General features: G+C 44.0%; 1 protein-coding gene across 4 annotated transcripts in view; it reads left to right on the plus strand.

Annotated features, from left to right (window-relative positions):
• Window positions 1-2,237: 2,237 nt before the first annotated feature.
• SCML2 (Scm polycomb group protein like 2) overlaps window positions 2,238-14,163 on the plus strand; it is a 69,773-nt gene continuing 57,847 nt past the window's right edge. For 3 of the 4 annotated variants that reach the window (XM_048926973.1, XM_048926994.1, XM_048927002.1), the window contains exons 1-2: window positions 2,498-2,641; window positions 13,092-13,199. In XM_048926973.1, the coding sequence (XP_048782930.1) occupies window positions 13,178-13,199 (22 nt within the window). In that variant the 5' untranslated portion in view covers window positions 2,498-2,641; window positions 13,092-13,177. Of the gene's footprint in view, window positions 2,328-2,497; window positions 2,642-13,091; window positions 13,200-14,163 lie in introns of those variants that run through there. The other variant, XM_048926984.1, reaches the window with a different exon arrangement.

A 14,163-nucleotide genomic window follows, 5' to 3' on the forward strand; every position in this document is an offset into this window, starting at 1 on the left:
AACCACAGACTGTTCTCTTCTTCTCTTTTGCACATAATCGCACATCTGTTTTTTGTTTTTGTTTTTGTTTTTCCCTGCAGAACACCTCACATTTCTCTGTTTCCTATGTGTTCCTATCTGCCTCTGTGTTACCACCCACCTCAGCGCAGCAGTACCGAATGGCACATTCCTTTCTTCATACCTTTTTCCCAATGTGTGGAAATCCCGCTATCCTCCATCACAGCATGCCCACTAACCACATTCCAAAATGCCACATCCAAACATTTCTTGAACACCTCCGGGGATGGTGACTCTACCATCTCCCTGGGCAGCCTGTGCCACTGCCTCTCCACTCCTTCTGAGAAGAAACGTTACCTAATATCCAACCTGAACCTTCCCTGTGCAGCTTGAAGCTATCACCTCTCACCCTATTGCTGGTTACCTTCACAACTGGTCTGTAGTGTTGTAGTTTTGCAGAGTTACTCAACCTAACTGCTCCATTCTGCTTGCTTCCCTCCTGCCTGCACTCCTGGAATTGCTCGTGATAGCTAGGCTAGTCTTGTACTACACTCCTTCTCTTTTCTGTGTGGACAGGTAGTTCATTCACAATCTTAAAGCAGTTTCTTTGAGTAACTGCCAGGTTTCAAACATTTTTTCATCTGTGTCAGCCTTCTGGGACATCATATTGAATAGTTGTAGGGGTTCATTGTAGTCTATCTTCATGAGATATTTTTATTTTGACATCATTGATTCTTTTGAAAATGATGTAATTTCCCTGCATGTATGCAAAGTCATGCATACTGTATCTATGTATGTATATACATATAAAATATGTATGAAAGCATAAATATAGTGTATATATAAAAACATGTATGCATGCATGCATACGTACTATATACATACATACTGTAGTATATACATACTTAACTCTCTGTTTCTAAAGAATAATGAGAATTTAAATATTTCCTGGCTTTAATGACCAATTAATTCAGATTAAGACCCATAGAAGTACACAAAGGATGATGGGTGCGCCACCAGCAAACAAGCTCATCACATTGCTGGCAAATGGAAGCAGGCATGACTCCTTACTCCTTTTTCTAATAATCGTGTGCAGAAATTGTTGGCTTTGCATCCACTGCCGCTAGTTAGGTGAAAGTGCTAAGTGCTATTTAGCTGCCAAATTACAAGAGAGCTTTCAAAGTTTTATTTTGTTCTGCTGTTTTTACTGGTGACAGAGGGTGATCTTCCAGACATTCATTCTCAAGTCTGTTTATTAGCTACTGATATGCCCACATTGCCAAGAAAGCCAATGGCATCCTGGCTTATATCAGAAATAGTGCAGCCACCAGGAACAGGGAGGTGATCTCTGTGCTCAGCTCTGATGAGGCCGCACCTCAAGTGCTGAGTTCAGTTTTGGGCCCCTCACTACAAGAAAGACATCGAGGCCCTGGAACGTGTACAGAGAAGGGTGACAAAGCTATGAGGGGTCTGGAGCACAAGTCTTATGGGGAGCAGCTGAGGGAACTGGGATTGTTCAGTCTGGAGGAGGCTCAGGGGAGACCTCATTGATCTCTACAACTGCCTGAAGAGAGGTTGTGGTGAGGTGGGGACTGGTCTCTTCTCCCAGGTAACAGCGATAGGACAGGAGGGGGTGGCCTCAGGTTGTGCCAGGAGAGGTTGAGGTTGCGTATTAGGAAAAATTTCTTCTCAGAAGGAGTGATAAGGCAGTGGCACAGGCTGCCCAGGGAGGTGGTGCAGTCACCGTGCCTGGAGGTGTTCAAGGAACGTGTGGATGTGGCAATGAGGGACGTGGTCAGTGGGCACGGTGTGATGGGTTGGGGGTTGCACCAGATGGCTTTAGAGGATTTTTCCAACCTTAATGATTTAATGATTCAGTTAAGTATTGCTCATTTCTGTCACACTGTCTAAGTACTAAGCATTAAAATGGTGAAGAGTCATCTTCCTTGTTTCTGAAGAACCAACTGACTGGTCTGAGGGCGTTACTTTAAGTGCAGTAGCGATGTGCAATGCATGCAGGACACTAGCACTGGCTAGCTGAATTCGACTTCCACAGTGAAGAAGTTGGTGCTTTATTTGGTGTATATTTGGATTACTTTTTTTTCCTTCTTCCCTTTCTTTTCCCTTCCCTTCCCCATCAGCACACCCCGAACCCCAACCACCCTCCCTCAGCCGGCTCCCCGCAGGTAGGGGCGAGGCCAGGCGGAGGGGGGGCGGTGGGGCCGGGCCGGGCCGGGCATGCGCGTTGCCCCCGCAACATGGCGGCGGCGTGAAGCGGCCGGCGGCGGGAGCCGCTCGAGGGAGGCGGGGGTGCCTCTGCCCCCGGCCCGGTGAGTGGCGACGGGCAGGGCCGCGGGGCGGGAGCGGCGGGGCGTGGAGCCGAACGGGAGCGGCCACGTCCCTGTCACGGTGGCGGCGGCAAGGGTCGGATGACGCCCGTGCCCGGTGTCCGGCCTCCGGGGCGGGCGGTCATTGACAGCGGGGAGCGGGCGGAGGAAGGGAGCGGCTCCCGGGGAGCGGTCCTCAGCGCGGTGGGAACCTGAGCGCGGGCTGAGCTGCGAGGAGCGCTGAGGGGCCGGCCACGAGGGCCGGCTGCGGGACTGCAGAGTTACAGTGGTGTCCGAGCGAGATCTTACACAAGCAGGTACTCTTCGAGAGATGTAAGGACGCTTCACGTGTTTTAGCAAGTGTTTTAAGTAGCGCTTAGTGACGGACGGGGCTGTGAGCATCCCGATGTGGCTGTCCGTGTCCCTGGTCACTGCAGAGGATTTGGACCAGGTGGTCTGCAAGGGTCCTTTCCAACTCAAAGAGCTGTATGGTTCTGTGCCGTGTAGATACGATGGTCTGACTCGTGAAGAACTCTTCAGTGCAAACTAGGGTATGTTTTTATTATTGTTATTATTATTATTATTGTTATTTTTATTCAAAGAAGAACTGCCTTAAATCTTTGGGTGTTTAAAGCTGTTGTGCTGCATCTTGCTCTTTGGAAGCAGCAAGGGAAAGCAGTGTATGGGACAGTGGATGTTGGACCAGCGGCAGCACTCATGCAGGTGACAGAGTGACAGCAGGAGGGCACCCAGTGGCAGCTGTATTGCAAGGCAGCACGTTAGCATTGGGACATAACCGGGAGGTGAACGCCCTGCAGATTGCTATCAGCTCAGGGGCCTGGCAGTGTGTGGGGGAACTGCTGCCTGCCTGGGGCAGGGTGAGCCCTAAGGTCCCCTTAGGGCATAATAAAACCTAAGTGCTGCTTCAGGCTGATGGCACTTGGATTGGTGTAAAGAGGAACCGAGTTAAAGATCTAGTATCATAGAATGGCCTGAGTTGAAAAGGATCACAGTGATCATCTAGATTCAAACCCCCTGCTATGTGCTGGGTAACCAACCACCAGACCAGGCTGCCCAGAGCCACATGCAGCCTGGTCTTGAATGCCTCCAGGGATGGGGCATCCACAACCTCCTTGGGCAACCTGTTCCAGTTTGGTTGGTACTTCATTTACAGGAAATTTCATGGTAATGCAATCAGAAAGTGTGTAAAGTTGAAGCTGAAATCTAGGTGTTGAAGTATTTGTAGGGCTGTTAAGTGTAACGAGATCTGGTTCTGAGTATTGAAGTAATGCTCACCGACTGTGTTTGAGACGTAGCTGAAAAGGTTGATGGCTCAAGTTCTCTCACTGCTGTAAGTAATGCAGTAATGCTTGTGTAGTATCTGCCAGGTTGCTTGGTATTAAATATTTTATAGGAATGTTCAGGTTCTGCAAAGAAATACATGACTCCATGTGATACACTCTTTTCACACTACTTGGAAGTGGCCTAGGTACATAAATGCAGCTCTAGTGAGGCCATTCTTAAAGTTGGGCACTATTGTAAGTGTCAATCTTAATGCAGAGAGGATTGAAAAGAAGCAGCGACAGTCTCCTAGAAGGTATTTCCTCAAACTCTGTGTGATGCTGCTTTGAATGCACAGGTGCCTGCTTTCTTTCTTTCCACTGGCAGAGTTGCTGCTGCTGCCCTTGCTGCCTGCAGTATACTGCTCTGGTAAGGCAGAGAGAGATACTGTATTGCTTTCTGGAGTGCCTGCCTGAGTTCAGAGGAGGCATCAGAGAGGGTTTCCATTATACAACCAAGTGTAATTTGTTTTTCACTAGTGTGAAATTTGCAGTACTGAGAATGCATTTGTATCCAATGTCTGCCTAAAAGTTGCCTATATGAAATGCCAACTCTGCTTTACTTGAGAGAGCATGGAATAGGCTGAAGCAAATGTAGGTAGCAACTTCAGCCCTTTGCATGTGGGTTTCCTTTTCTCACAATTTTGCCTTGTTGCTTTCTTAATATTCAAATTGGATTGTAAGCTGTGAGTGAGCCATGTTTGCTTCCTTTATTGTTGAAGTCTGTATGTGATGGAGTGGAAGTCTGAGGAGAAATGGAGTCTGCAGTAGTTACTGCTTGATATTAAACAGCATCACTGATGGGAAGCGCCAATGTCATTAGCTGTCCAGGACACTGCAGCTGGCTGTCTGGCTTGTCAGGCTGCCTCAAGCAGGGATGGGCAAAGTGCATGGTTCTTCTTGCACGTGTTCACATAATCTCTGACAGTAACTCAGTGTACTGTCATATTTTCCAAGTGTAACTAAAACAAATGGCAGGTGGGGATGGGGATAGTGCTTCAGCAAGTCTGCACAAGTGAGGCTGTTGACCAACTCATTGACCTCTGCATCTGCTGGGAATGTGAGATTTTGTTTGTTCCCATTTGACAGAAGTAGCCTTGGGCGCATGGTCTTAGTGCTGATTGCTTCTTCCAGAGATTAAAATCTTAAATGTAAAGGATGATGCTGTCACTGTTTTTCAAAATGTAAGACGTGCCGTGTAAGTGTCCCAGGACTCTTGAGACTTCTGGCATGTTGGAAGTGCCAGGAAATCCTCTGTAAAGTTGTTGAGGCTTAATAGAACCACTTGCAATAGTGGAGCAACAGAAATGTTAAAGGTAAAGTTGTTAGTACTTTAACATTACAAGTGTTTTCATTGCATGTCATGATTTTGGGTTTTTTTTGCAAGTATCTTGATTTTAATTTGGCTCTATGTAATTTGAAGTTCCAGAATGTTTATTAATATTCCAATACAATTTGATGAATGTTTGTTTTTGTATACACGCTGCTGCCGCTTGACTCGCCCTTTGCAGGCCTCTGCTGTGGAGCAGTAAGAGATAGCTTGGTGAGTGACAGGCTCAGCTTGCTCCTTGCACTGCCCTATGCTTGTGTCCTATCTGCAGTCTCTTCAGGTTGTTTTGCAGAATGGGCAAGGGGCCTTGTGCCTGCTACCACTAGGGCCTGATGCTGCAGTCTTGTCCTGTGGCATCTGCCTGGGGTGTCCCAGCCAGCAGCAGGCATGCTGCCCTATTATTTGCAGCAGATTTACAAGCAGCAACCAGGGCATGAGCACTGGTGAGGAACCTTGGAGATGCTTGTATCTGTTCCCTGTTAGTCTTTCTGCTTGGTTAGTGAGGAAATGGCCTGGATGGATGGATGGATGGATGGATGGATGGATGGATGGATGGATGGATGGGGCCCTGGGCAGCCTAACTTAGTGGTTCGCAACCCTGCCCATGACAGGGGATTGGAAGTGGGTGGGCTTTAATGTCCCTTGCAACCCAAGCCATTTTAAGAATCATTAATTCTATGAAATAAATTCGGAGGAAAGTCAGGAGCTGCATTCACACTGTGGAGCAAGCAGGAAATATCTTTACAAGGCTTCTTATCTCTTTTGGATAGGCTTACTCTGATCCTTTCTTTTGTATGTGGTAGATATGGGGCATGGGTACATGCAATGGTATTGGTTGTGGTGGAGGGGATATGCTGCCTCCTGTACTATCGCAGGGTTGCTGCCACTGAAAGTGATACCTTTACTTTCTGTGTCCTAGAATCATAGAATATCAAACGCAGTATTAGCTTAGATATGAATGAAGAAATATGCAGTTCTTTGATGTGGTAGCGTGTGCGTCTCTTATCAGCCCTCTGGGTTTAAGACTGTTTTATGGGTAATATTTGATCGTTTTTGATCCAAATTGGTGAATTACACACTGGAAGTGTGCTTACTGCAGTTCTCCTGTTTGCTCTTTTCCTGCCTTTCTGAATTATTTGCAGGGCCACAAATATCAAATTCCTTATGAAAGAACTAAAGCCTTTAACAGAACTTTGGTGCTCTTCCATGTGTTCTTGTAAGCCATAGTCTTTCTGCTCCACAGGTGCCTAGATATCTTATGTCCAGACTAATCTCCAAGTACATTTTCTTTGTTAGAATTTGTTAGAATAAAGCTGTGAGCAGCTCAGGTATGAGCAGTGTTTTTGGACTGATTTTTTTTTTTCCCCTGTATTTTTCTGGTGTATTTTCTACTCAGCTCCACATTTGGTATGTTGTCATCTAACAACAAGTAAGATGTTACAATAAAGGTAGATATTCTGGTTTAAATCATTTAATTCTATGCTTTCAGCTTTGCAAATCAGATCAATTTCTATTTTAACATACCGAGGAAATCTGGTCCTTTCATGAAAGGGATGAACTCCTTTGATGGCAATCCAAGTTTGTTGTCTTCTCAAAGTAATATGATATACCTTTTTGTACAGGGCAAAGCTGAGGTTGAGCCTTTGGTCATCTGTAGCATGCATTAGTTCAGGGAGTGTCTGAGGTTTATAGAACATAGAAGAGAGTAGCACCATTTTAATGGGGTGCATACATGGAATGAAGCACGCACCATTATTTATGTACTGTATGGAATCTACCGGAGATTAAGGCAGGAAGGTTCAGTGCAAGGAGTGCAATTCCTGGGGCATGTTTAAAAGGCCACTTGGAAAGAACAGCTCATAAAAGTGAGTCTTGTACGTGGAGGAATGTGAAAGGGTATCAGAGAATTTGGTGGAGCTCTTTACTGTCGCTATCATCCTTCTGGGCTCAGATTAAAAGGACTGTGATGTCTGTGGTGGTGTTTGTAGGACCATATCTCTCCTGTCTGTGCCTACTCTGAAAAGGTAGGCAGTGCAGGCACACCTGCCTGGTGGGGCGTTGTGTTGTTTGGGTTCTCAAGGAGGGAGGAGGGGGACGAGTGTGATCTTGCATAGATTTCTGCATCAAACTAAAGGTGACTGTGCTCTCTAGTTACTCTGCTGGATGAGCACAAATCTGGACCACAGAGATCGTTTTGTAACTCCACAATACATATGGGGTGCTTTTCAGTCCCATCTGCACTGAGCTTCTACAGTCTCTCTAGGTAGCATTTGCAAGCAATGTCGCTGAGAGGAAGCAAGGGCTATCTAAGAGGTTGTAAGGCCCTTTTCTAGCAGCCCTCTGCTTGTCTTTCCACCTCCTGTCTTCCTGTGTACACACATTCTCCCAATGCTGCTTTTGAAACCGCTGCTGTTGCTTTCTGTTGAGAGGAGTGCAGAAAGCCATGCAGGGATCTCTGGCATCCCATTGTCCCCTGATCGGGCATCTTTGCTGTGTTTGCAATAGCAATTTCTTTTCTCCTTTTACCTGCTGTGTTTGCTCGGTGCCTCAGAGAGCAAATAGAGCTCTGTGCTGCCTAGGGGCAGGCTGAGCTGGAGGCAGAGGAGGTGCATCTGGGTGTCCTGAGAATTTCATGCAGCTGCTGAGCTCTTTGCCACTGTTGGTCGCGATGCTTAGTTTTTTTTTGATGCGTTGTTTAATGAGTTTGCTCCATGAAAGCAATTCGAGTTAGGAATTCGAACAGAGCCAGGTCAAAGAATGAAGATGAATGTTTGCAGGAACAGTACCCCAGGAAATCGGAAGCAGCACAGAAGCTTTAGTGAGTTGAATCCACCAAAATGTTGGTGCTACTGCAAATATGTACCAGCAAACCACTAAAACTGACAGTCTGACTTAGATAGAAATGTAAGCGCCGCAGCTGTATTTTTGATTTATTTGTATATAACATTAGAATGGCCTTTCATGTGGGAAGATGGGCGTTTTAAGAATATTTGAAGCTGTTAATGGGCAGTCAGCCGCTGTGCTGAACTGCTGACTTCACACATACCATTTCCTTTTTCAGGTTTTTACAGCCCCACATCGTCTGACTTTTAAAGCAGGACGGGGGCGAGCAGAGAGAAGGTATTTTTATTTTCCATCGGTAGCCATGGAGCGGCTCTTAACTTTAATACTAATGTCAAATTAGTAAATGTTGAATGTCTATGATGTGAAATGTTTCTGTTTTCGCTTGATGCTAGCTACGTTATTTACCCCTGAGACTTAACTTTTCTGCTGTTCACACTGATAAGTATTTATTTCTCATTTCAGGAATTCTGGGGACAAATCTGTGGTCTAAACCTTGTTAACATCACTTTTTAAGATGTACAATGCCTGATTCTGTGTGCAATAATATATACCTCGTACAGACTGAGAGTTTATGATTTTGTTGTCTTGAAATGCATAATTACAATTGCTCACATCCAAAAGCAGATTGTAAACTTACCTGCAAGGAGGCCAGAACGTTTACAAACAATATTTTATTGCTGACAGCTTAGAAGTTTGGTAATGTGATCACTTCATAAATAGTGAGCGGTATGCTGTCGGTCAATTTCCAAGCAGTTTTTGAATCGCAGTAAATTTCTTCTTGGTGTTTGTAAAGCAGTATGATATTTGTAAAGCAGTAGTTACTTACTCCCTTCCTTCACCAGCTTAAGAAATATTTACTTAGTTGTATATGCGGCTGGCTAACATTGGCTCTTTTGGAAGCCTGTGATTTTTTCCAAAGGATGGGTTCTCTGAGCTATGCTAAGAGAGGGTTTCTGGTCTCTCCTTTTCTTTAGAAGTTCTGCCATAGGAAAATGTGGAAGTTTAATTTCCTTTCCTGGAAAAATCCTCACTTTTTATTTATTTATTATTGCAGAAAATGTGAAAGAAAGGGGATTCTGAGTTGGATCATGTTTCTTGTCAGAGCACCAACCGGTTATAGATGCGTGTGCATAAATGAAAGGAAACCTCAGCTCTAGGTTTTGTGTTGAACTCTGAAATGTGCGATGCCAAGTCTCACTGATTTACAGCTGCAGAGCTTGTGTTTTGTATCGTATGGCGCATTTACGCCATTGTAAGGTTGTTTTTTCTTTTGTCTTATGAGATGTTGTTTTTCTATAATGGTGCCACAGTGTGTGTTCCTGAAAGTGTTTATGGATGGCTCCCGTTGCAGAAATGCAGAGATGTACGCTGTTGAGTCTTGAGGTGTATGTGAGGCTGTGCGCTGGGCAACTTGCCTGGAAGGAGATCTACCAGGAGATTTGGAAGTATCGAATGTTACAGCAGTATACTTTGTAGCCTTATTCTGTATATTTGACTGTTTGCAGAGCCTCTGGGACTTGTGCACATGGTGTGAAGCAGTGCTTGTGTTTAAGAGATGACAGGTGAATAGAGGAGTAGGTGAAATAAAATATTCCCTGTTCAGAAACAGTAATTGTGAAGGAGTTTAGCTCCTTGTGAGGAGCCAGAACTGCAGTCCTGCTTTGCCCTTGCACAGTCCTGCTGCTTGGACCCTGCACGCCTCAGAGATCACTGTCTCTGTCTTATCTCCAGGCCGAGCAGCGCGGTCCCTGACACAAGCACCGTAACTCGTTTGGTGATGCTAAGCTCGCTATCCACTGGGCGCTCAGGCTGCTTTCAAATGTTCCCTTTATCTCCATAATCCCACACTGTGTGCTTTTTATGAGCAGACGTGCTGTCAAGATAAACCTGCGCTAGGAAGCCCTAAATATGCATGGCTTTTTTTTTCAGGACATTCAGCTCGCTCGAATGCCTGGAAAGATAATGGAGATGTGGTCGGGAGAAAACAGAATGATTTGATGTCTTCTGTAAAATACCGGCTTCTTAGAAATGCAGCAATGTGTGTCCTTAGAGTAATTCTTTCAAAATTAGAAGAGCAATGTGAGACACAAAAATGTTTCCCAGCAAACAGGATGACCCCTAGCGCTGTGCAGCAGCAATGTACAGAGGTGAAGGCTGAGATTCATCTGACAGTGCGCGTCCCACTGACAAAGGGCTGGCGCAGGGGGAGCTGGCTGCTGGGAGAGACACGGCTATTAGCATAAACACTGCAGTAAGGAATTAAAGGGAGGTGAATGCTTTCCACCTGTTCGTGTTGGTTTGGTTTCCATTTTTTGCTTGCTTGGTTGTTTTTTTTTAAAGTAGCTGATGCTAGGGAAGTTAATCAGAGAAAGAATAAAACTCAGCTTACAGGATGAATTGAGAAATAAATGGTGTGATACAGTTGATCAATATAAATATGGAGATCTTCTCTATATTTTTATGATGAATTTAGTGTTCATGCTTTTTTTTTCTTTTTTTTTCTTCTTGAAGCTACTTGATTAATTTCTTAAGCTCAGCTTTCCATTAAGTTTGGAAAAGACCTCTAAGACCATCTAGTCCAACCACCAGCCCATCACACCATGCCCACTGTGCTGGTGAGGGCTGAGGCCCACCTTGGGCAGCAGAGGAGGTGACTGCTAGCTGTTGGCTGCATTATCACTCAAGGTAGTGTCAGGCTGCCCCTCAGACTGCCCGGTGAAGAAGCTCATCCTTCTTTTTCAGACTGACCCTACTGTTTTGGAGGTAGCTGGTTTCTTTTGGCTACTGTTCAGCAGTTGTTAGACACTCAGAAACACCGTATTCGAATGTCTTCTGCGACCACTGTCTCTGCCTACCAATTACTATAGTAGAGACTGCAAGTTGAGTGCTGTAGGTGTGATCAGGCTTTAAGCAGCACCTATTCCACACAGCAATACCCCGTATACCCATAGTTCGGCCCACGCTCTCAAAGCTTTCTGTAGCCTTGTATTTTTAACAGGCTGGTGGGCATGCTGTAAAAACGCCTATCTGCTGGAGCAGGGGCTAATGAAACGCTGGAATCCTTTTTATGTCCTGACAGACACTCCGGTTGTGCTAAACTTGATGACTATCACTGCAGGCTTGGAATCTTTATTACTGCACCAAGTGCAATCTGGTGCTTGGAACAAAAAGATAAAAACCATGCGCTGTTTTAAAGTAATCTGTAAAAACAGTTACTTTGACTCCGTATCACCTTTCGCAATTTATTACTCACGGCGGAAAAGCTTTGAATTTTTGGGGGAGTCTATGAAAGCATCAAGTATTTCAAATTTATTTGATGTCTTAAAAGGATTTCTGTTCTTAATCCTGATGATCGCTTATGCCGTGAGTGCCATTGTGTAGCAAAACCAGCTTACTTTATGTCGGTGCTCGGTTTTATTTATAACTGCTTTCAAGTCTCAGTTCCTTGAGTTTTTGTAATGAATATCCAGCACGTTTGTGTACTGCCAACACATGAAACGCGTTCTTCAGTCATTGGACTTTCAGAAATCATACTTATTTTTAGCAACACAACCTGCCCTGTGTGAAGTTTTCATCATAGAGTCTACCACCATAGTGTACAAGTTCCTCAGAATTTCACTGAAATTTCACTGTTTCCAGGAATATAATTGTCTGTATAACACGACTCTTACTGTATGCAGTATTGATGTCTTTCTTTTTTCGGTAAGTAGATATCTTGCTTTTCAACTATTGTTGTTGTTGTTTTTAATGACACTAGAAAGATCTGGTTTCTAAAAATGTGACTTCTGGCAAAATTCATCTTTGAAAAAGTACTGACTTACTTAAATTAAAAAAAAAATAAAAAAATCATGAGGTGTTGATGATATAAACTCTGAGCTCATGGAATTTCCTTGAAAGGAAGTGATCAAAGAAGGGAGTTCACAAATGTGAATGTACAAGGTCTGCTGTGAAAGTAATGCCTCATGTTTTATGATGTCGGCCTGTGACATCGGAGGTGGATGTTGGTGGTACGGCAGTGCAGTTTGAACCTTCCCGCCAATGTGCCGATAGATGTTGTTGCTGTGTGACAGATGGCGGCAGAGACAAAATGGCGTCTGACATGGAAGTACGTATGGAGCACAGGTGTGTAACTGAATTCCTCCATGCAGAAAAAATGGCACCTATTAACATTTGTTGACGCTTGCTGAATGTTGATGGAGACCGACCAGTGGATGTGAGCACAGTGAGGCAGTGGGTGGTGTGTTCCAGCAGCTGCGACAGCGGGTCACCTCCACTGGTGCAGATTTTTATGAGCGCAGCACGCAGGCTCTTGTTCATCACTGGTGACAATGCATAGCTCGTGGGGGCAACCATTGCAAAAGAGTATTTTGTAGCTGAGAATTTGTTCTATCAAATAGTGTTATTGTGCTCTTTGTATCAGTTGTAGTTGTCATGGAGATAAATAGGAGGCATTACTTTCAGAGCGATCTACGTATTTTTATGCGCTGTTATTTTGAATAATGTCAAGTAAACTTGCTGATTTTGTTGCTTTAGGGATAAAAAGCTTCAAATGAGTTTGTCTTGGATTGAATGCAGTCAGAATTCCCCAAACTAGATGCTGGAGTAGAAGTAACACACACAAATGTTTTTGCTGTGTTAAAATGGTTTCACTGAGTTGTCCCTTATAGTTTCCAAGAACTGCAAGAGTGTGTGAATCTGCAGTTAGCTTCCTCTAATGGCTTCTCCCAGCTCTGCTGTAAGTGGTTACAACCAGCAAGCAGATGCAGCGAGCAATTGTGCCTTTGTGTAGATTTCTTACATCTATGTTTTGTTCCTCCTTCCCCTGTAGCTCAGAAAGAGCATTTTTTTTATCCAGGGCATTTTAAAGTGGTGGTTGTTAAACTCTCTGCACGTAAGTGGGTGATGCATTAAAGTCTTTCTTCCAGTTTGCAGTAATGTTTGTTGGGGAAAACAGGGAAAAAAAGAATGTTTTATGTCTTTCTTTGTATTAGAAACTCGCTGCGAATGCAAATCATTATACAACAAACCTCCTAAACCAATGAAATAGAAGTTTGGGTTCTTACGTACCCTTGCTGCTTTGACACATCCATTGTTTACATGCTGTTCTTCTACAAATAGCTTGTTAAACTTTTGCAACCTTAAACCGGCAAGATAATTGTAAAACAACACGCACACACAAAATCCTGCTTTCCAGAACAAGAAGACCCAAACTCTAACAACCTCCCCCTAACTTGTTGTATTATTACTCCACAGGAAACTGTTGTACTGAAAGGAAGAATTAACTGGTCTTTCAACTTCAGCCTTTTTATTGTGAGAGGGAAGATCACACAAGTGTTACCATGGGGAGAACCACGACTAAAGGTGAGGCCTGATAACTTTTATCCGAGAGGAAACAGGGAACCTGTTAAACTGTCTCTTCTAAGGTGACGGGTTATTATTTGTCGATTAATATACTGTGAAGTTAAAAATGAGAGATATTGAACACAGGTAGGTTTAAACTTTACATTTTTTTAGAGTAAGTATGCTGAATTCAAGTTATCCTGGAGTTCTGTACTGTTCAACCGAGAGAATTTTGACCTGTGACAGTCTTGAAGTCGCTATACTGCTCTAAAATTGAAGAACATGTCTAGATGTGATATTAAGTGAAATGTAGTGCTGTATTCTGTATCTGCACAAAATTAGGAGAGGAACAGCTGAGTAGTACAAGGAATAAATTTTAAGTGCAGTTAACAGTGTTAGCTGCTGTTTTCTGCAGGCTTTTGAAGATAAAATGGGCACTTTTAAAATAAATCTGCCCATGATGTGGGCACTGTATTATGAAGGTGTGATTTGTGCTGTATCGTGTCTGCAGAAGTTACTGTGAGTTGAGTGCTAAAATGTGTGAGTGCTAAGAAGTGTGTTTGGGTTGGTGAAACAAAAAGAATGTAAAGCAAAAAGGCCCACTTGAAACCATGTTGCTGCTGCTTTCCAAACCTTTCAGATGGGTAGCTTTCCGTTATAAAAGATCCCCAACACTTATGAACTTATCTTGAGCTGTCCACCTTCTGCCCAAGCTGCTTTCAGTGCTCATGTGCTCCCTTGGTAAATAATTGTCTTTTGCTAAATAGATTTTCTGTAATGACAGCAGTCATCTCTTTAATTGTTGCACCAAGAGTTTATGGAGGAAGTCTGCCCCCTTCTCTTGTAGCTTTTCTGCATGGCTGTTTTCTAAATGTACTGAAAGAAACACTCTGTTCTGGGCAGATAAGAATCCCAGTGGGAAAGCACAAAAGGAAAGGGAAGGAGGCATATTAGATTTACTCTTTCTTGATAACCTTAGCTGTGT

The sequence above is a fragment of the Lagopus muta genome, chromosome 1 (assembly GCF_023343835.1).
Source record: "Lagopus muta isolate bLagMut1 chromosome 1, bLagMut1 primary, whole genome shotgun sequence".
Lineage (NCBI taxonomy): Eukaryota > Metazoa > Chordata > Aves > Galliformes > Phasianidae > Lagopus > Lagopus muta.